The sequence below is a fragment of the Lithobates pipiens genome, unplaced genomic scaffold (assembly GCF_037356315.1).
Source record: "Lithobates pipiens isolate NorthernLeopardFrog02 unplaced genomic scaffold, aLitPip1_a1.2 Scaffold_18, whole genome shotgun sequence".
NCBI classification, from domain to species: Eukaryota; Metazoa; Chordata; class Amphibia; order Anura; family Ranidae; genus Lithobates; species Lithobates pipiens.
The window spans coordinates 64,069,549-64,092,039 of record NW_027507758.1 but is presented as its reverse complement, the minus strand read 5'-3'; the positions used below and the strand labels follow the sequence as shown (position 1 = coordinate 64,092,039).

Below are 22,491 nucleotides of genomic sequence, written 5' to 3'. Positions count from 1 at the left end.
AGGGACCTTAGATTGTAAGCTTCTCGGGGGCAGGAATTGAAGCGAATGTATATTATATATTTAAAGCACTCTGTAAATTAATAGCACTGTATTATTAAGTACCTGTATCCTGCTAGTCCCCTTGCTTTCCTGTTAAAAACTGACCACACTAAGCAGGAGAGCACAGCGTGGTCAGTTCTCTAGCTATGCTGGGAACTCATTGTACTCTCCTCCATTGATCAGACTTGTCCTGACACGCCCCCCACTGCACAGCCATTCACTAGGAAGCTCAGCTGCTTCTCCTCCCCCAGCTCTTATTCTGTGTACACAAGATCGGAAATCCCGCCAGCAAAAGAACGATGAGAGCTTTTGGTCGGAAAATGCGACCGTGTGTATGCTCCATCGGACTTTTGCTGGCGGAAATCCCGCCAGCAAAAGATTGAAAGAAGGTTCTCGATTTTTCGGTCGGACAAAGTTCCGATCGTCTGTAGCAACTCCGATGCGCAAAATTCCTACGCATGCTCGGAAGCATTGAACTTTGCTCGGCTCGTCGTAGTGTTGTACGTCACTGCGTTCTTGACGGTCGAAAGTTCAGCAAACTTTTGTGTGACCGTGTGTGTATGCAAGCCAAGCTTGAGCGGAATTCTGACGGAAAAATCATTCAAGATTTTTCGGACAGAAATTCTGCTCGTGTGTACGGGGCATTATGCAGCTGAGAACAGAAGGAATTATTTTTGTTTATGTTTTTTTTTACATCTAGACAAAAATGTTTTGCATTTCATCTCTATCTTAAACTGAATGGGTTGTTTTACAAGGTGAAGGTGCGTTTACAATCACTTTAGGGGAAATAAAGCTTTTTTTTATTTCCCTTCTGGGTCGTAGGCGTGCACGTAATTTTGCACTCTTGTGACCCAGAATCAGCTGACAGTGGGCTAAAGTTAACTGATGACAGAGCTCTGGAAGGATCCCAACAACAATGTCGGAATACATCTGGATGCCTGATCGGCAGTTGACTCAGCCTCTCAGTGAGCTGCTGAGAACCTGAGCCAGCCGCTCTCATCCCTTCCCCAGCCCACCACTCCAGTGAGCACTGGAGGGGCAGAGTAGTGAGCAGTGGCTGACAATCACCACTCTCCGCTCAGAGGGGACCGAGAACTGAGCGATCAGCTCTCAGGCTTAGAACCGGTGCTGTGTTGCTGCAGCCATTAATGCGAGTAGGTATGTTTGCTTTTTTCTTCTTTTTTCCTTTAATATTTAGGCCCCTTTCACACTGGGGCAGTGGGTGCGTCGGCGGCAGCGGTGCTTTACTGTCAATTGCGGTGCACTTTTACCCACCAGCTGAGAAAGGGTTAAAACCACCCTCAAAGCACTGCTGCAGGAGGTATAGCCATGCTGTCCATTGATTTCAATGTATACACCGCTCCTTCACCGCTCCAAAGATGCTGCTAGTAGGACTTTTTTGTGTCCTGTAAGCGCACCACTCCAGTGTGAAAGCACTCAGGCTTTTACACTAGAGAGACAGGAGCAGGTCTTTCAGGGCGCTTTGCAGGCGCTATTTTTAGCGCTGTAGTGCCTACAAAGCGCCCCATTGTGAAAGGGGCCTAACTGTAAAACAGATGGAAATTGTAAACACAGATACAGATTTAATATAGTTTTAACTGTATCTGTGATAAATATGATTTAAAAAAAGGTTTAAAACAATAAAACTTATCAAACAAAAAGTCTAAAAAAAACATTTAAAAACCAGGACTCTGTATTGGCTTAATAAAAACACAACGCTCATTGCTTCTGAAGTTTTGTTTCTGTAAAAGTCAAAAAAGCACCTTACATAATTGCCCTTCTAGTAGAGACTGCTGTGCCACCTCCTGCACAGAAATCTCGAGGGAGCCGATGTCCTTGGATCTCCCTTAGAACAGATCGCTTGGGTCTCAGATGTGATGTGGAAAGAGTAGGATGTATTTTGACAAGTGCAAGGCAGACAAAATGAGACAAGTCTGCCATCAGAGAGAATTTGTAAAACACAGATGTCTGAAATGATCCTATTTCTAATAGGGGAACGAACACAGATCATCAGAAACCTTCCACCACTTCCCCCTCCTTGCACTTCTACGGAGCCAAAAATCTGCTCCAGGCACGGCAGAAGAGAAAAGGCAAAGGGAATTCTTTGCGCTTAATTCCTCTCTTCCCATTGCCAGCCTTGTCAAGATCTTGGAACGGATGAGCCAAGATGAGGAGCGAAGCGCTGACTCCGGTAAAGGCACCTGAAACAGAGGCCGCGTCTTCAGAAGTTCAGTGTCAGGCGAACGCTTGACAACATTTGCCGTTTTAATATTTCATCTGTGAGCTGCGCCGTTCACTGGGGGCGGGAAGAATCTCCAAACCAGCTGTTCATAAAATAAGCAAAGCTGGGGAGAAGAAAAAAAAAAAACCATCAAATCCATTTGTTTTATTCACCGGCGTGGACGGTTCTCCTCATCGGCAATTGAATACAAATAGTGGCCTGTATGGAATAATGATCGACTGAATGGAGACCTGTGTTTAGAGGAGGACTTGTCTTAGTGTGACAGCTTTGGAAGAGTTCTAAGATTGGTGCCAAAAGTCTATGTTTTAACACTCAAAATCTAAAATACGCAGCAACTGTATTAGACGATTAAAACATTTAGTATTAAAAAAGGGAAAAGTTGAATGAGGAGAAAAATAAGTATCAGACTTATCATTTTTTTTCAGGCGCCCTATAAAGAAAAATACGCTACAATTGCTGAGTTTCTTATGCCTTGCTGTCATGTTAATTTTTTAGCTTCATGTGAAACTTCACTCTCACAATCAACATTGGTTATTTTTAAACCTCATGCTGCTAGCATTAGTAAATAGATAGGAAATCTATCTACTTATATTTACAACTTTTTTTTTTTTTTTTTTTACATTTTTTCAGTTACTTCCTGGTTTCTTGCAATTATGTCATTCATCCGGGAGTCTTCAGGCATAGGGATGAGCGTATGCTTCACGTGCAGAGCCCGCCAGGAGTCTTCAGGCGTAAGGATGAGCTCAGGCATGTACGCATGCTCCACGTGCAGAGCCCGCCAGGAAGTCGGTGCAGCACTGCGCTAATCACAGGCAGCGAGACATTCCCCGATCTCTGCAGCCGCGCATCGGGGCAATATCTCACTGCCTGTGATTAGCATATCGCTGCGCAGACTTCCTGGCGGGCTCTGCACATGGAGCATATGAACACGCCTGAGCTCATCCTTATTTAGGAGGTAAGGAGAGGAGGAGTGGTTTTCTCAGCTAAGCACACTCTCCTGCATACATGCATGAGCTAAGGGCATATGGATTCCAGGAAGTAAATGCTACATGAATCATCTGCCTTTACACAAGATGGCCACAGCCAAATGCTAGGGGGTTGTTTTTTAAAGTGATTTCACAACAAAATAAAGCATGGAGACATGGATGGGTGGATGAGTATGCTTTGAATACTAAAAATGAATTAAATTGTGTTTTTGGTTTGTGGGGCTCAGACAGTGGTGGCCCCCAATGCAGGGCAAAGGGGCACAGAGCATGGTTTTTTTTTTTGTTTTTTTTTTAGAAGCACGTGATTAGAGCCAGAGTCTCTAATAGGCTTCAAAAAAAAAGGTGGGCTCGGGGCACAGAGCACTGTGTCCCGAGCACACCCACTTGTGTGACAATAGCAAATGAATATTCGCTATTGTCTTCCTGATTCTCCTCCCAGCAAATCAGGAAGCGGGTCCTGAGACCCGTAACCCGATGCCAAAAGGAGAGGCAATCCTATTGGCCATCTAGGAGGAGGGAGTGACAGGGGAAGCTGCACCGCCGTGAAACTGAGGAAAGAGGAGGCGTGACCTAGATGGGGTAATACCACCAGCCGCCACTGGGCTCAGATGCAGCGAAGATCTGCTTAAAGTATTTATGGACCTGAAACAAGTATGAAGAGCAGGAGTTCCATCATCACTGGCTGCATGCTTGTCCCAGATTGGTGACTCAAAAACCACATGGTAAGCATGAAGCAGCAAACCTTTTCATATAGAGGTCAGCAAGCATTGGACTATGAATTACTTTAAAGAGTACCTGCATTTTTTTTTAACATATGTTATGAACTATGTTCCATTTGTCTTTAAATTGTCTCAGTCCGCAGTTATTTTTTTTTTTTTAGCTATAGGTCTATTAATCCAGCAATAAAGTAAAAAAAAAAAATTTACTTACAATAAATATCATTGGGGGGGGGGGGGGGGGTTTGTCTTCAGAGATCTATTTCATTATTAGATTTATTTTTAATGGAACAAAAAAAAACTTTTATCACTAATAATTTTAAAATAGCAATTGTTACTACAGTTTTAGGCCTTGTTCACACCATGTATGGAGACGTGCATCTTTCTGCAAGGGCACATAGAACACAACTGTTTTCTTTGTGTCATTGGATAGACATTTATGTTGCATATTTCTGCACAGAAGGGTAAAAAAAACAAAAAAAAAACACAACACTCGCTTTGTGGTATAAGCAAGGCTCATAGAAAAAAATAATTTTGTGTGCCCTCACAGAGACCTGCACTGGTGTGAACAAGGTCAAAAATATTCCACGTAAGTCAAATCTGCACTTTTTTCCATCAGTTTTTATGCATGTATAGTGTGAAAAGCTTTTTTATTGTAATTGGTCACATTTATTTTGACACCAAAATAATGCTTGCTGTACAAAAGCAGTAAGCAGTGGAAAAGTTATTTGCAAATTAAATTATTTGCCTTTTTTTCTTTTTACCATTTACACTTCAAAAAACTAGATGGAGAGCAAAAAATTTTATGAAAAGGGAAAGAAAAATGGCGCCCCGATGACTGGTAATCTGATGGCTGGTGGGGAAATTATCAAGAAGCAGGAGAGATCCTAAAGCGCAAAAACTATTCTACATGTTCCTTATAACATAGCAAATCTTAATTTTGTAAGGTTGGATCTACTTTAAAGCAGAACGAAAGTCTTTGTGTGCAGGTAGGCTCTTTTTTTTGCAGAGGAGACATACATGCTCCTCTGCAATACAATAAATGTACCTGCCTGCAGTATTCTTTGGAATGTACACTGAGCTGTGTAAGGCCGCGTACACACGGGCGGATTGTCTGTCCAACTTAGTCCGGACTTTTTCAGCGGACAATCTGACGAACAAAGTCTTACGGAATTTCCGTAAGACAGTCCGTTCAAACTTGGTTTTGTCCGTCCAAACTTGGTTTCAGCGGACAGTCCGCTCGTGTGTAGGCAAGTTGGACGGACTAAGTATGGCGCATGCTCAGAAAGGATTTACACGGCCGAAGGTTGCATTGCAGTGTATAGGACGTCGTTTTTCTAGTCCCGTCGTACGTGCTGTAGACGTCATCGCGCACGCTTTCAGCGGACTGTCTGCTCATCGTGTGTGGTCAAGTCCGTTCATGCAAATTTTGAACGGACTGTCTGTCGGATTGTCTGACGAACTTAGTTGGCCAGACAATCCGCCCGTGTGTACACGGCCTAAGAGTATCTCTGGCACAGTGCCTGTGTGCCAGGATGACTGCACTCCTACACGTGTGCAAGAGTAACGTCATCCTGGGCCAGCTAAAGACAATGGCCGCATACGAGCACCCGCAAGAGTGAAGATGCTGGGGCTGGCAAGGGACATCAGACCGTTAAAGTATCATGGAGTTTAGCTCCACTTTCAAATTTATATCTTATTAATGCGATCATGGCAGCACCATTTTTTGCATCACTGCAAGTAGAGGGTGTCATGGTGATGCCTCCTCAGGGGTGGGTCCATAACGGCCTGCACCTCAGGGGGTGGACCTCATTCAAGCTGGAAGACTGAGAATATCTAGTGGCGGAAAGCAATTACTGCAGGGGATAGAGAAGAAGCAAGTGCTGTAGCCCAAGTTGCTTTCTTTTGTTATAAATACCTCCCGGGGCTCCAATTCAATTTTTTTTTCTTTTGCCCAGAGCTGAGCTTTACTACAACAAAAATATACAGAAAAACTAACTTGTATAATGTTAAATGTTACTTTAAGATAAACTACGCAATAATCATTTAAAATATGTGCTTAATAAAATCACACTATACAGTCTCTTTAAAGGGGAGTGTAAATGTTCAGCAGGTTATTACCGCATTACCTGCTGGATGAGGGACCTTGCTTCTTTAGACACACATTCCGGCACGTTGAGGGAAGTATGAGTGCTGATTCCTGCTGGGTGACAATCAACCAGTGCCTGAAAAAGCAAGTTAAAACTGTATTCAATATATTAGATGTTACAGACCTGCACACACATTTGCTATATTCTGTACATGGCTTTCTTATATCTTTCTGATGTGCTCTCTGAATCTGAGTTCCCAGCTCCACCCACCAGGAACAACCATAATATAAGAGGTACAAGAACTCATTATCTGGTGATTCAGTCAACTCTGGCCACCACATCAGTCATGAAAAACTTCAAGTATTTTTTTTTATTTACAAGTAAATACTATTTAAATGAATGGAAAAGCAAAACTTTTATTTTGTTTTGGCTAGAGTGGTAAAGGGGGTTAGATCCTCTGTCAATTTCTTGTATAGCTGTCTTAGCCCCTATTGGGGAGATGCACCCATCTGTCCTTTTGAGCATTTTCAGATGAAATTTGCCACTTCAGAGTTGTCACTAGAACAACCGATGAGGGTGCATTTTGCAATGGGGACACCTACTCTTCTGATATCTAAGAGGGGAATGCCCCTCCGTCTTTCACTACCCATTGCACCACTAGTATAGGAGTGAAGGAAGATCTCCCTAATGGAACACAGACAACAAAGACTAAAGTGATGGGTTTTGGCCTTTCTCAACTCTATCCAAAACTAAAAGGTTTGGTTTTACTAAGGCCTCATGTACACTTCTGCTGGTAAATGGACGTTTAGGAGCAATTGGGCATTTTTTCAACTGTTCCTAAACTCTCCTCTATGTTATCTTATCAGTACATGTACACAGGGTACATCTATCCCATATCCTCCTGTGTGTGGCGTTTGTGTGAACGTGTGGAGTAGGGATGAGCCGAACACCCCCCCGGTTCGGTTCGCACCAGAACTTGCGAACGACCCCCGCGTTCGAAACGAACGTTAGAACCCCATTGAAGTCTATGGGACTCGAACGTTCGAAATGGAAAGTGCTAATTTTAACGGCTAATATGCAAGATAGTGTCCTAAAAAGGGTTTGGGGACCTGCCTCCTGCCTCAGGGGACATGGGTCACTGCAAAAAAAAGTTTTAAAAACTGCCGTTTTGGCGGGAGCACTGATTTTAATGACGATTAAAGTGAAAAAAAAGGTGAAATATTCCTTTAAATATGGTGCCTGGGGGGTGTCTGTAGTATGCCTGTGAAGTGCCACGTGTTTCCCGTGTTTGGAACAGTCCCTGCACAAAATGACATTAAACGGAAATAACACCATTTAAAACTGCTTGCGGTTTTAATGTTATATCTGGTTCCTGCAATATGGTTGAAAATCATTCAGAAAAATGCCATGGGTAGCCCTCCCTGCCCATTACCAGCCTATTTGGGTCTTGTACGCATATTAAGGGGAACCCCGTACCCATATTAAAAAAAGGAAATGCGTGTGGCCCCCAGGCCCTATATACTCAGAACAGCAGTATACAGGCGGTGCAAACAAGACAGGGACTGTGTAGGTTTGCTGTGTTAAGTTGAATCTGTTTGTAATTTTCAACCGGTACATTTTTAAAGTGTAGCTCCAGTCAAACAAACTATTTTTAAGCTTTTTGGAAAACATAGGGAAGGGTTATCACCCCTGTATAATTTGTTTTGTCGTCCATCTTTTTTCATCTCACTTGCTGCTGTCTCCTTGCGTTTGCAAGTAGGAGATGTTTGTAAGTTGGATGTTTGAAAGTAGGGGCCTGCCCTATATTATAGCGGTATGTACTGGGTACAGAGCACGCAGACAGCACGCACTATCTCCTAACACTACTGACTGCAAGCTCTATTATTAACCACTTGACCACTGGGCACTTAAACACCCTTAATAACCAGACCAATTTTCAGCTTTCGGTGCCCTCACATTTTGAATGACAATTACTCAGTCATGCAACACAGGACCTATAGGAAATGTTTGTCCTTTTTTTCACACAAATAGAGCTTTCTTTTGGTGGTATTTAATCACCTCTCAGTTTTTTATTTTTTGTGCTATAAAAGAAAAAAGACCGAAAATTCTGCGAAAAAATGAATTTTTCTTCGTTTCTGTTATAAAATTTAGCAGATTAGTCATTTTTTCTTCATAAATTTTGGCCAAAATTCATACTACTACATATCTTTGGTAAAAATAAGTACAAATTGGTGGATATTATTTGGTCTTTGTGAAAGTTATAGAGTCCACAAGCTATGGTGCCAATATCTGAAAATTGATCACACCTGAAGTACTGACGGCCTATTTCCTTTTTTTTTTTTTTTTTCCACAAAATTGTCATATTATCAGGTTATTTCACACACACAGCATATGCATACCAAAAGACCCTGGAGAATACAATGGTGGTCGTTGCAAATTTTTATCTCACACGGTATTTGCACAGCAATTTTTCAAACGCGTTTTTTGGGGGGAAAAAACAGTTTTGTGCTTAACCACTTCCCACCCGGCCAATGCATATATACGGCCGGGTGGGAGCCGTCTACTCCTGATAGGAGGTTCAGGAACGTCATTCAGGAGTAGCGGGATCGCGCGCGCGCGCGCCCGCGCAGCGGCGCAATCCCGATGTGCTCGTGTCACCCGGACACGGCACATCTCAGATCGGCAGGAGGGCTCTGTGATTGGCCCTCCTGATCACATGACGGCCGTGTCCAATCACGGCCGTCATGTGATGTAAACAAACAGCCGGTTGCTAGGCAATCGGCTCTCCTCTCCTCACACGGAAGTCACCGCTGAGGAGAGGAGAGCAGAACGCTGCCGCCGGCTGATGATCAGTGAGTATGGGCTGCTTTTTACAGCTTTTTACTCACTGATCATCAGTGTAGTGTAAACACACAACACACCACACAGTACAAACACAGTCCCCACACATGTCCCCAAAACACACATGTCCCCAAAACATACATGTCCCCAAATAATAAAAACACATGTCCCTAATAATAAAAACATGTCCCCCACATATGTCCCACTAAAATCACATGTCCCAATGATTATCTGCACACATATGTACGTGATCACCTGCACACATATGTACATGATCATTTGCGTACATATGTCCGTGATCACACAAACCAATTATTATACACTTAACGGAATTTTTTTTACCAAAAACATGTAGCAGAATACATTTTGGCTTAAATTTATGACAAAATTTGATTTTATTGGATTTCTTTTCAAATAGAAAAAAGAAAATATTGTTTTTTTTCCAAATTTCCGCTATTTTTGCGCTTATATCGCAAAAAAAAAAACGGAGTCGTGAATAAATAACACCAAAATAAAGCTCTATTTGTGCGAACAAAATGATAACAATTTCATTTGGGTACAGTGTAGCATGACCGCGCAATTGTCACTGAAAGCGCTAGAGCGCTGAAAGCTGAAAATTGGGCTGGGAAGGAAGGGGGCGAAAGTGCCCTGTATTGTAGTGGTTAAAAAACAAACAAAAAAAACAGTAAAGTTAGCCCAATGTTTGCATAAAGTGAAAGATGAAGTTATGCTGAGTAAATAGATATCAAACATGTCACTCTTCAAAATTGCACATGCCCGTGGAATGGCGCCAAACGTCGCTACTTAAAAAATCCCCATAGGTGACGCTTAAAATTTTTTTTACTGGTTACATGTTTTGAGTTGCAGAGGAGGTCTAGGACTAGAATTATTGCTCTCGCTCTAACGTTCTCGGCGATACCTCACATGTGTGGTTTGAACACCGTTTTCATATGTGGGCGGGGCTTACGCATGCGTTCGCTTCTGCATGCGAGCACATGGGGACATGGGCGCTTTAAAAAATTTTTTTTTTTTTTTATTGTTCATTTTACTTTATTTATTTTAGTTTGACAGTTTTTTCCCCAAAAATATATTTTTGATCACTTTTATTCCTATTACAAGGAATGTAAACATCCCTTGTAATAGGAATATGGGGTGACAGGTCCTCTTTACAGTGAAATCTGGGGGTCAATATGACCCCACATCTCACCTCTAGGCTGGGAAGCCTGAAATAAAAAAAATTAAAAAAGATTCTGGCTTTGATCGTACTGGCGAGTTGGTAGAAGCACCGGAGGGCGGTGAGGGGTGGGGGGTGTCTATGGCTGGGTATTTCAGGGTATCACCGAGTATGGCTGGGTATCTCCGAGTATGGCTGGGTATGGCAATTTATGGCAGGGTATTGCAGAGTATTGGCGGGGTATTGGCGGGGTACTACAGAGTAATAGCAGGGTACTGCAGAGTATTGGGGGGTACTCCAGAGTAATGGTAGGGTACTGCAGAGTAATGGGGGTTACTGCAGAGTAATGGGGGGTACTGCAGAGTAATGGGGGGTACTGCAGAGTAATGGCAGGGTACTCCAGAGTAATGGCGGGGTACTGCAGAGTAATGGCGGGTACTGCAGAGTATTGGGGGGGTACTGCAGAGTATTGGGGGGTACTGCAGAGTATTGGGGGGTACTGCAGAGTAATGGGGGTACTGCAGAGTAATGGCAGGGTACTGCAGAGTAATGGCAGGGTACTGCACTGCAGAGTAATGGCGGGGTACTGCAGAGTAATGGCGGGGTACTGCAGAGTAATGGCAGGGTACTGCAGAGTATGCACTGGTATTGCAGAGTATTGGCAGGGAATTGAGGGGTTAAATTCGGTGAGCAGCGATGTGGGCACTGCAGATGCAGCCCACATCGCTGCTGACACCGATCTCTTTCCCCTCCGCTGTACCGATCGGTACAGAGAGGGGAGGGAGGAACCGGCGTCATGTTATGTTTACAAGTGATCACTCCGTCATTTGACGGAGCGATCACGTGGTAAACGGCCGCGACGAGCGGCCGTTTACCGTGATCCGTGATGCACCGGGTCCTGTGGACCTGGCGGTCACGGATGCTCTCGAGTGCGCGCCCCAGGGGGCGCGCGAGAGCAGAATTCTGGGAGGCCGTTAATTAACGGCCTCTCAGAGTTAAACAACCGCCCTGAAGCCGTTAATCGGCAATGGGCAGTTGTTAAGTGGTTAAAGCTAGATCACTAGCTATATAGGTGAGGTGAATATAGTGGTGTATACTGCGGTCAGGGCACAGACAACAACCACTACACAGCAGCAAGATAGGAAATCAGCCAAAAACGATTGGTGTGTACTGTGTTGAAGGTACACAGAACACCCACTGCTTCAGATGCTAACACACTACACGAGGCCGCCTCAAAGGCGGCCTTATATAGTGCGGGGCGTGCACTACACAGCCTGAGCTATGATTGGCCACAGGCAGGATGCCTGTGGCCAATCATGGCTCTCCTCGCTGCTGGCGCTACGATTGGCCAAGCATGCGGGGTCACAGTGCATGCTTGGCCAATCATGAGCCAGCAATGCACTGCGCCACCGCAGTGCATTGTGGTCCGCGCGCGCCACTCGAATTTTGACGCGAACGGCCCAAACGTTCGGAATTCGCCGAGCGGCCGAACAGCCAATGTTCGAGTCGAACGTACGTTCGACTCGAACACGAAGCTCATCCCTAGTGTGGAGGTGTTTTCGGGCAGAAGTGCAATATATGTCAAAATACTCAAGAATTGCGCCAGATCCTTCTCAGATTCATATTGACCATCAGTGGATAAAAACGAATATTTGATATGAACTACATGATTAGATACATGTTTTGAGTTTATACAGTGCCTTGCGAAAGTATTCTGCCCCCTTGAACTTTTCAAACTTTTGCCACATTTCAGGCTTCAAACATAAAGATATAACATTTTTATTTTTTGTGAAAAATCACCAACAAGTGGGACACAATTGTGAAGTGGAACGAAATCTATTGGATTTTTGAAACTTTTTTAACTAATAAAAAAATGAAAAGTGGGGCGTGCAAAATTATTCGGCCCCCTTGTGTTAATACTTTGTAGAGCCACCTTTTGCTGCGATTACAGCTGCAAGTCGCTTGGGGTATGTCTCTATCAGTTTTGCACATCGAGAGACTGAAATTCTTGCCCATTCTTCCTTGCAAAACAGCTCGAGCTCAGTGAGGTTGGATGGAGAGCGTTTGTGAACAGCAGTTTTCAGCTCTTTCCACAGATTCTCGATTGGATTCAGGTCTGGACTTTGACTTGGCCATTCTAACACCTGGATACGTTTATTTGTGAACCATTCCTTTGTAGATTTTGCTGTATGTTTGGGATCATTGTCTTGTTGGAAGATAAATCTCCGTCCCAATTTCAGGTCTTTTGCAGACTCCAACAGGTTTTCATCCAGAATGGTCCTGTATTTGGCTGCATCCATCTTCCCCTCAATTTTAACCATCTTCCCTGTCCCTGCTGAAGAAAAGCAGGCCCAATCTATGATGCTACTGCCACCACCATGTTTGACAGTGGGGATGGTGTGTTGAGGGTGATGAGCTGTGTTGCTTTTACGCCAAACATATCGTTTTGCATTGTGGGCAAAAAGTTCCATTTTGGTTTCACCTGACCAGAGCACCTTCTTCCACATGTCTGGTGTGTCTCCCAGGTGGCTTGTGGCAAACTTTAGATGAGACTTTTTATGGATATCTTTGAGAAATGGCTTTCTTCTTGCCACTCTTCCATAAAGGCCAGATTTTTGCAGTGTACGACTGATTGTTGTCCTATGGACAGACTCTCCCACCTCAGCTGTAGTTCTCTGCAGTTCATCCAGAGTGATCACGGGCCTCTTGGCTGCATCTCTGATCAGTCTTCTCCTTGTCTGAGCTGAAAGTTTAGAGGGACGGCCAGGTCTTGGTAGATTTGCAGTGGTCTGATACTCCTTCCATTTCAAAATGATCGCTTGCACAGTGCGCCTTGGGATGTTTAAAGCTTGGGAAATCTTTTTGTATCCAAATCCGGCTTTAAACTTCTCCACAACAGTATTACGGACCTGCCTGGTGTGTTCCTTGGTCTTCATGATGTCTTCATGATGCTCCCTGAGACTATCACAGAGCAGGTGCATTTATACAGAGACTTGATTACACACAGGTGGATTCTATTTATCACCATCAGTCATTTAGGACAACATTGGATCATTCAGAGATCCTCGCTGAACTTCTAGAGTGAGTTTGCTGCACTGAAAGTAAAGGGGTCGAATAATTTTGCACGCACCACTTTTCAGTTTTTTATTTTCTAAAAAAGTTTAAATTATCCAATAGATTTCGTTCCACTTCACAATTGTTGGTGATTCTTCACAAAAAATTACAATGTTATATCTTTAGGTTTGAAGCCTGAAATGTGGCAAAAGGTTGAAAAGTTCAAGGGGGCCGAATACTTTCGCAAGGCACTGTATATTTTTGGACCATGTGAACATTTATTGCACTTAGCAGGCATCTGAGGTTGTATATATTGATAAGCGCTGCTTGATCTATCGATGGATTAATTTATTGTTTGATTGATTGATTTATTCATAGATCTGGTGGATATTATGTACACAGGGTAGTTTATAGTTGTTTTAAGGTAGTTGCGTTTAGAGTTTGTTTTTTTTGGAACCCAAAAAAATGCATTCAGAACCTGTGTTTAGAGGCATTTCAAATGCCAAACGCGGAAACTCGCATTTAGCCATGTTTCCTTTACAGGTGTTTTTCATTTTTGGCTATTTTGAAAAAATAAATAAATAAAAAATTCCAAACACTTCTAAACGCAAAAGAGGCATGTAAACGTGGCGAAACGGACATTTTAAATGTGGGTTACTATCTATCAAGTTAAATCGTTCAGGAGAGGTTGTAAAAATGTCCCGTGTGCATTAAGCCTTATGCTTTAAACCAGAACCCCTGGATTTTTACTTATACAACTAAGGACTCCTGTAGGACAGTCTAAATAAGTACCTAAGTAAGTAATAAGTAACATAAGTAATCCAGTTACCATATCATGCACTTGTCTCCAGGGAAAAAAAAGAGAAGCAGCAATTGACGGAATCTGGTCACCTCCATATATGGTCAGTGACATCATCTGGGAGACCCTCAGTGGGAATTGAAAGGTGTCCTTTGGCAGGAGTGAACGTTGGTTCAGACTTGTCTGCGTTTTTTGCTCTGCTCTTAGAGAACTGGTTAGTGGCCCATTGTATCTTTTCTTCAATTCACTAATATATCAGGAAAATAAAATACTAGGAGTACTTGGTGGAGTGGATATTTCATTATTTGCTCATTTTCACTCTACAACACTTATCTTCAATAGCAGCAGATTTGTTTTAAGGCTTTAGAATTCCACCACACATAAATACAGATGCACTTCAGTGATGATATTTTCCTATACATATGTAGACAATTTGAATTCCATTAAAGAAAAGGACAAAAATTCCCACAAAAATAGAAATATGAAGCTGTAAGCATCATAAATCTGATAACCTTAACTTTCAACTTCCGTCCCTATATGTTAGAGGTAACCCAGGAATAGCAAGGAACCTGCTTGTACAGCTGAAATCTGAAAAGTCTAACGTAAGACACTTCCTATGCATTATCCTAACTGCTTTCCAAGCACTATTATTTAACCGTGTGTTGTTGGGCTACTGTCCTAATCAGCTGCCATTATACTGAAGATCAGATAAAGGTGACCTAACTTTAAAGAAAGGTTGAATTTCCTTAATTAGGCAGCAGTTAGGGTAGGACTACAAAAGCATGCATAAAAATGTGTGCTACAGTATGTGTTAAATGTAGGTGCCATGGCACTCCAGGTCATGTGGCACAGCTCTGATGTCAAAGGAGCCTTCAGTTACAGAGCGGAGACTTCAGCCAGTCATAGACGGTTCGAATCTTGGCCGTTTCGGCAGGAGGAATCTGTTGAGATTTGAACCATGTATGGGCAGGATGAATGTTCCCAAGTTGATCGATTAATCAACTTGGGTACAACCAGCCTGACGGATTTTGCATGCAATTATTACTAGCCGCTAGCAATAATGGCTGTGTTCCCTGCTGGGAAAACACAATGGCTCAACGCGAGGGATTCCACCATCAACACTGACTGTGTTGATTGAGAATCAAACGTTTTTATTTCCTGCAAACCGTGGTTACAGTTAAGAAAATCGCTCCGTCTATGGCCTTAGCTGACCTCAAAGCCAACAATGTAGAGCTAAAAGAAGCAGAACATCACAGTATGTGCTTGATACAGGTGATAGCAGGGCAGGGTCTAGGTTCTTTAGCACCCTTGCTAATAAAGGCTAATGCTAGGTACACATGGATGAAAAATCGCCCAGTTCCTGCTGAATTAGCCAACATTCGGTCAATGTTTACAGCTATCCGACAGGTTTTGGTCAAAGGGACATGCTAGAAAACCAACATCTGATCAGCACTGGCTCCAATGCTTGAATGAAAAAAAAGCAGTGTGTGCCAGGCTTAAAGGGATTGTAAAGTGAATTATTTTTTTTTTTTAAATAACAAACATGTTATACTTACCTCCACTGTGCAGCTCGTTTTGCACAGAGTGGCCCCGAACCTGCTCTTCTGGGGTCCCTCAGCGGCTGTCTCGGCTTCCTCCCGCAGGTGCTTCTCACGTTCATGCGAGCTCCCTCGCATGGTGAGAAGCATCTGTGGGCATCTGTGGGCGCGCTCCCGTGATACAGTCGGCGACTATAGCCGCTCGCTGTATCACACGGCTCTGCCCCCCGGCGCTCCGCGTCAGTGCATGTGATTGACAGCAGTGCGAGCCAATGGCTGCACTGCTTTCCATCCATCCACTCCAGCCAATTAGCGGCCAGGCTGAACAGTGGAAAGGACGTCGGGGGACGAGTGCGGGACCTTCGAGGGGTGAGGTAAGTAAAATAGGGGGGCTGGGGGGGCCGGCACTGTCAGATGTTTTTTTCACCTTAATGCATAGAACCCCTTTAAGTGTGCCCCCCTCCTCCACCGAGCTATGAACATAGGTTGCAGGTCCTAATCTTATTGTGCCCCCTGCTGCTGAAACACCCAAGACAGCCGTCTCTTCTACCTACTACTAGGGTGATGGGTAAGGATACCCTTATCTGCTTCCCTATTTCCTGCCTTAATCAATGGGCTGTTAAAGCACCTCAATGGCAGAAAAAGCACAACTGCAGCATTTTCAGCAATGAAGCCCACCACAATGATCGGAATAAAGACATTCTGCAAACTCTCCTAGAAGCCTTACCTCCTGGCATCAGCATTTTTGCAGAAAAAAAAAATGATGCTTGTAAAAGTGTGTAATACGTTTCAGCGCATTTAGACGTAGTAAACACTTGGGCGTTAAATCAATTCATTGGCCAGAACAATCATTTATTCTGGCTATTGAAAAGAATACTCTAGCACCAACGCGTGTTTACAAGTGTGAAGTGTTTTTTCTGCCTCTAAACACCTCTAGAAACCAATGTGTGCATGGACACATAGGGGTTGATTTACTAAAGGCCAATAGACTGTGCACCTTGCAAAGTGCAATTGCACTCTGCAAGGGCAGTTGCTCCAGAGCTTAGTAAATGAGATAAAGCTTCACTTTGCAAAGAATATCCAATCACATGCAGGGAAAAAATAAATAAACATTTTTGCTTGCACATGATTGATTGATGAAAGTCAGCAGAGCTTCTACGTATTTACTAAGCTCTGGAGCAACTGCTCTTGCAGAGTGCAACTGCTCTTTGCAAAGTGCACAGTCTTTTTGCCTTTAGTAAATCAACCGCATAGTCCAACATGCAGGGGTGTTTAGAAGCAGGAAAAATAAATACCTCACGCTCCTAGGAGCAGCTTACAAATTGTCCTGTGTGCATGAGACCTAATGCCGTGTACACACGGTCGGACTTTCCGGCAGAAAAAGTCAGACGGAATCATTTCATCGGATATTCTGACCGTGTGTGGGCCTCATCAGACTTTTTTTTTCAAAAATTCTGACGGACCTAGAAATAGAACATGTTTTAAATCTTTCCAACTGAATAAATTCCTATCGGGAAAACCATTAGTCTGTATGCTATTCCGATGGACCAAAACCAAAGCATGGGCAGCTATTGGCTACTGAACTTCCCTTTTCTAGTCCCGTCGTACGTGTTGTGCGTCATCGCATTCTAGACGATCGGACTTTGGTGCGATCGTGTGTAAACAAGACCGTTACATCGGAAAAAACGTCAGAGTTTATTCTGACGGAAAAAAACAGTCGTGTGTACGCGACATAACAGTGAAGGAGTAGGGGATCAGTCCCTCCAGGAGAGGGAGCAGTTATGGGTAGGGGGTCAGTTACCTGAAGAGAGGGACCAACTAAATTACAGATTTTAAAGAAACATACCTTCCTTGTTAGCAGTTCAAAGAGAAGGGCACCTAGACTCCACCAGTCACATGCTTCAGTCTCCTCAACTATGCTTCCAACCTCTGGGGACAAAAACAGCATCATTAGTATCAGAAACAATCTTGAGTCCTTAGGAGTTCACGTTGCATTATTTTATAATATTCAGCTTATACAGTAGTAATCAGACGGCTGCTGTTTGCTGTGAGTTACTGCACATTGGTTCCTGCCTTATTAATATAAAGGGCAACTCCAGACAAACAGCTTGAAACACAGAGGAAACAGTTAGAAAATCTTCTGCTGTCACCTACCCTTGTGATTTACCCATCCTTGCTGTGCTATACAGTGTCACACCATAACAAGGGTGACAACATCATTCAGAGCCTGAGAATCTGCCACTGCATTGTGCCCCGTCTATTCTTTCAACTAGTAATAAACGTCATCACAATATTCATTCCCACCCTGAAAATTTCTATAAGTATTGTCTTTAAATTCACCAATCTACCTTCCTTTCCTGCTCATTAGCTTACTAAAATTACAGGGGCTGCCATTATATCCTGGAGTGATTCACATTTGGTGTATCATAAGAGATTGATCTCTTTTAATCTGGAGATTATTGTCATCTGGTAAGGGAATTCACGTATCTTCAAGGTGGTTTGGGACTTAAACATGTAGAACTTTGGCGTTTTATTTTTACAAGCTCCTACACTGACCCCATAGTTGAGCCCCAAATATTCCCTTGGGAGTGGACTTTTATTTTTGCACATGATTGTATATATTGGCCCCCTGGTGGATCCCTGAATATTCCTTAAGTGGTCTTTCATTTCTATTACAGTATTATTTGATTTATATTGTATATGGTTTCATCTTTTCACTTTATTGGCGATTTTATTCACTGATGTTGATATTGTTTATGTCATTTGATTTCATTGTAGTATTATGGTTAGAGGTTTTGCGCACTCTTTTAATCACTTTTTTTCTAAAGCAGCCACAGCCTAAATAGAAATGTCTGCCACCTGTCAACATGCTCCAGAGATGGATGCTTGTTCTGTTTTGAAGCAGTGATCTCGCTGCAGAAGTCCACATGCCCCCTACTGAGTCAGGGTCAGATATCGGAAATCATCAGAAAGTATGAGCTTTGTGGATTGTAGAGCTACAAGTATGACTTAGTACAGGTGTGCAGAGAGACTGCTGCTTCTACGCAGATAGCAAGGGTCATTCTCTGCAGCTGCTGTTAGGGGACAGACTTTTCTACACAGGCTGTGGTTGCTTTAGAAATATATCAAACCAAGTCATTGAACACCTTCTTTCTCTCATACGTAGAATGTATTTAGCTTGTTTAAACAAACTTTGGTTGGCTTAAATTATCTCCTTGCCTGAGTGCTTTACCGTGTTCATCACAGAAGAGTTGTCAAAGTTGTATGTGTGGTAACATTTTTTTTTTATGAAGAGGAGACAAGAGAGGAGCAGACTTAAAGCCCCAGCTCATCTCAAGAGCAGCATAGCATTTAGACAAGGATTTAAAGCCTGTGCAATCCATCTCACCCCCGTTTGGGATAGGTCAGTGGGACTGTCTGATACAGACGTATTCTCTTCTTGGCCATTTTAATGTGCTCTGCTCACAAATCTATGGGTATTCCCCATAAAAGAGTTAACAGCCTATAGTGTTTAAGAATTCTTAGTAGCTGGTAGGACTGTCTCTTGACATTAACTAATGTGTCATTTAGACCAGTGCTTGGGCAGATTGTGTCACTTGTGGGTCACCTTAGCACAGAACAACATGACATTTGTACTGACAGTAAGAGACACATTCTCCTGGTAGGAATTGCCCCTCGCACACACCGCCTCCTATACACCAGATGTCTCTGTAATGATAATGTAACATCTTCCTTGTCTTTAGATTTCAGATGCTCTTTTGACATGGCTTTCATTTTTTTAAAGTCACTTTTCATCATGGTCTTAAGCTTGCAAACGGATGTCATATAAAGGATTATTAGTTGAAAAGCCATCCTGTTGGGCTTGCTGTGTTGTTGTTCTAAGTCAGGGATCTCCAAACTACGGTCCTCCAGCTGTTGCAGAACTACATGTCCCATGAAGCATTGTAAAACTCTGACATTCGCAGACATAACTAGGCATGATGGGAATTGTAGTTCCTGAACAACTGGAGGGCCATAGTTGGAGACCTCTGCTGTAAGTAATCTGAACAATGCAGGTAGTAATAATTGTCATATACCACTGTGTAAGTGGCATTACATTTTCTGCATTAAGTAAAGCATTTTCAGCATACTCGTCTTTTCTGAACATGCATGTTCTTGGGCTTCCTATTTTGTTTGGCTGAATACTGTACTGATTAAATTAAAATCATACGTTCTGGTATCATATGAGAAAGTTTTGTGTTTGTCCCTTTTGATGATTTCTGTTGAGCAGTTAAACTGACCATGCATAGCTCATATTTTGGTCGATTTGGACAAAATTTGAGCCGTAGGTGCCCCTGTCGGTGCTACCTGGCTCAACAAAAGTTATTTCATTCATTTACGGTAAGTAATTTGTCAAAGGAGCCAGTCGAAAATTGTTGGGTGAACATTGCCTGTATCACATAAGAAGCACATCCTGTTTGGTTAGTCAGACAGCTGTTGGAGCCAGCTGTCGGAAAACAATAGCCAGAAAGAGGAATTCGCTAATCAGCTCTGCTTAGTGAATGGAGGAATCTGCTGGACTTTTTATGCTCCGCCTACAGGGTTTCCCCGCCTCCAATTTGCATGTCAGGAGATTGTGACCGGTTCTCAATGGAGCCGGTTCACATATCTCTGGAGTGGCTCCATAGCGAATTGCACAAGAGTCCTGTGCGTCTTCGGGTCTGTTTCAGATCTAAATTCAGCCAAAAATTCGGACTGAAATCGGACCTGAAACGTTGAACAGGGACACACCGGACCCCTGCTGTGAGCTGCTCTGTGCTGCGTTGTAAACTCAGCCTTGGTCAGGAAATCAACCCTGCCACTTGTGGCTAATCTACAGAACACAAAGGCACAGAGGGATAGATCGCTGCACTAACATCGCTTGTTTAATACAGCAATCTCTGGGGTTGAAAAAACATATCGCGTGTACCAGGCTTAAAGCGGCCCATAGAGGATACAGCCACAGGCACAATGTGGATGGGGGAATCCTCCCCACTGAGATATTGTATTCTGACTGCAAGGAGACTTCCCCACCGTCAGTCTCTAATCATTGTTGCAGGCTATGGCACCTTTCACACAAGGTGGATGCCATTAAGATCAGCAGGGAATCTGTCTGCTAATACCCTGCTGATTGGAGCAAAGCAGGCGGGTGATAGGCTCATGTCCACTTAGTTTATATAGAGTGGACGCGCACAGAGCCTGCTCTTCTCTATGGCCGGCTAGGTGTAAATTGACTCCGCTTTCCATCTACACCCAACTACCGCTGACCAGAACCCCTTCAGTTTGTTTTTAACTAACCGTATTGGGAGTAGGCACGTGTACATAGAGACAAGTCCGTTTACACCCCCCGGTCCACAGGGGTGAATAGAGCATCCAATCAGGTCCTCCTAAAAAACTGGCAGGCAGACCTGATTGGAATGGTTGTGTGAAGCATTGCACCAGCAGATAATTCTGTTTATCTGTGTTCCCATACGGTCAAGCAGATATACTGACAGGAAGTATCCATGAACTACCACAGCGCCACAGTGGTTAATTAAGAACTACAAGCCGACAGGCGCAAAGGTCATTGGTACTTGTAGTTCATTCACATACAAAGCTGTGTGAGTGAATGATGCGGCTGTGTGGGCGGAGCCGTGGATGGCCATGCTGACTTCAACACAGTGACGGCTAGTATGGGGAACTTCTCCCCGTTCTGCTGTCATGGGGGGGGGGGGGGGGGGGCTATATGCAGTGGCTTTAGCACTGTGAACATGTTACAAGCTTCATCTAAAAAATAAGTGGAGCATATAGCATGTTCCCAAAGTTGATCTTATCCTTTAGGCTGGGTTCACACTTATGTGAATTGGATGTGGGTTTCCCCAGATTGTGACCGGCTCTCAATGGAGACGGTTCACACATCTCCAGGGCGGTTGCCGAGCAAATTGCACAGGGATCCTGTGTGTCTTTGGATCCATTTCAGGTCCAAATTCAGGCAAAGGTTTGGGCCCGATTTGCCCCCGATAAGGAGAACAAAGATGTACCGGACCCCTGCTGTCAGCCGCATCCATCTGTAGCTTGAACCCAGCCTGTGGCACTGATCGAGCAGAAAAAATACTACACGGCCATTATACAGCAGTCAGTAGGATGACTTTTGTACAATCTCAGTGTCCATACAGGGATTGAAGTCCTTGCTGAACCAGCCTATTTTACCAGGCTTTAGGAGGTGACTTTAGGTAATCCTTGGCCTTGTTTGTAGCCGTTGCTAGCCTTCCAATGCTTCTTACTGCAATAGCCAGCTATAGATGGGAGCCAGTGCCGTCTTTTTGTGACACTGTTGTGTTTTTTGGTCAGGCAACGCACTGACACCTTTGCAGCTGTTGTGAGATGTGCTGGGTGTTCAGTGTGCCCCTGTACCTTTAAGAAGGGTGGCTCCCCTTCAGTCCATCTGCTCTCACCTGTCCATCAGAATGCATGTGCCTCCATTGTGGGGACACTTATAAATAAGTGTTAGGTACCACAGATACCGGGGTGCCTTGATGAGGCTCTGTGGCTTATGCATGCATTTGCAAATGTGTGCAGACTAAACCCCTGCTTTTAAAGAGGAAGTAAACCCTTCCAAACAACTTGGACCTACAGGTAAGCCTAGATTAAGGCTTACCTGTAGGTCCAAGCAATATCTCCTAAACCTATATGGTTTAGGAGATATTTGCCCGAAAATGGGCACCGCTGTCTACGGCGCATGCGCCGTAGACAGCGGCGCGCAGGCGCACTAAATGCGGCAAATCCATGAATGGATTTGCCTAATTTGTCGACTCCCGTGCGCATGCGCGGGAGTGACGTCATCGCGGCTTCGCCGAGTGGCAGCGGCGGAGCTGCGAGACGCGACTCCCGTGCGCATGCGCGGGAGTGATGTCATCGCGGCTTCGCCGCTGTGATTCGTCGGAGCTGCGAGACGCCACCAGCAACATGGATGCGGCGGACTACAGGGATCAGCGGCGACTTCGCTGGCTCCTGT

The 22,491-nt window shown here is 43.9% G+C and overlaps 1 protein-coding gene across 1 annotated transcript in view; it reads right to left on the bottom strand.

Annotated features, from left to right (window-relative positions):
* The window catches only part of RPS6KC1 (ribosomal protein S6 kinase C1), a 249,366-nt gene that overhangs the window by 14,928 nt on the left and 211,947 nt on the right, over window positions 1-22,491 (bottom strand). The window contains exons 14-15 of the mRNA XM_077485761.1: window positions 17,326-17,408; window positions 6,113-6,208 (exon numbers count right to left, since the gene is read on the bottom strand). Of these exons, the coding sequence (XP_077341887.1) occupies window positions 6,113-6,208; window positions 17,326-17,408 (179 nt within the window). The remainder of the gene's footprint in view (window positions 1-6,112; window positions 6,209-17,325; window positions 17,409-22,491) is intronic.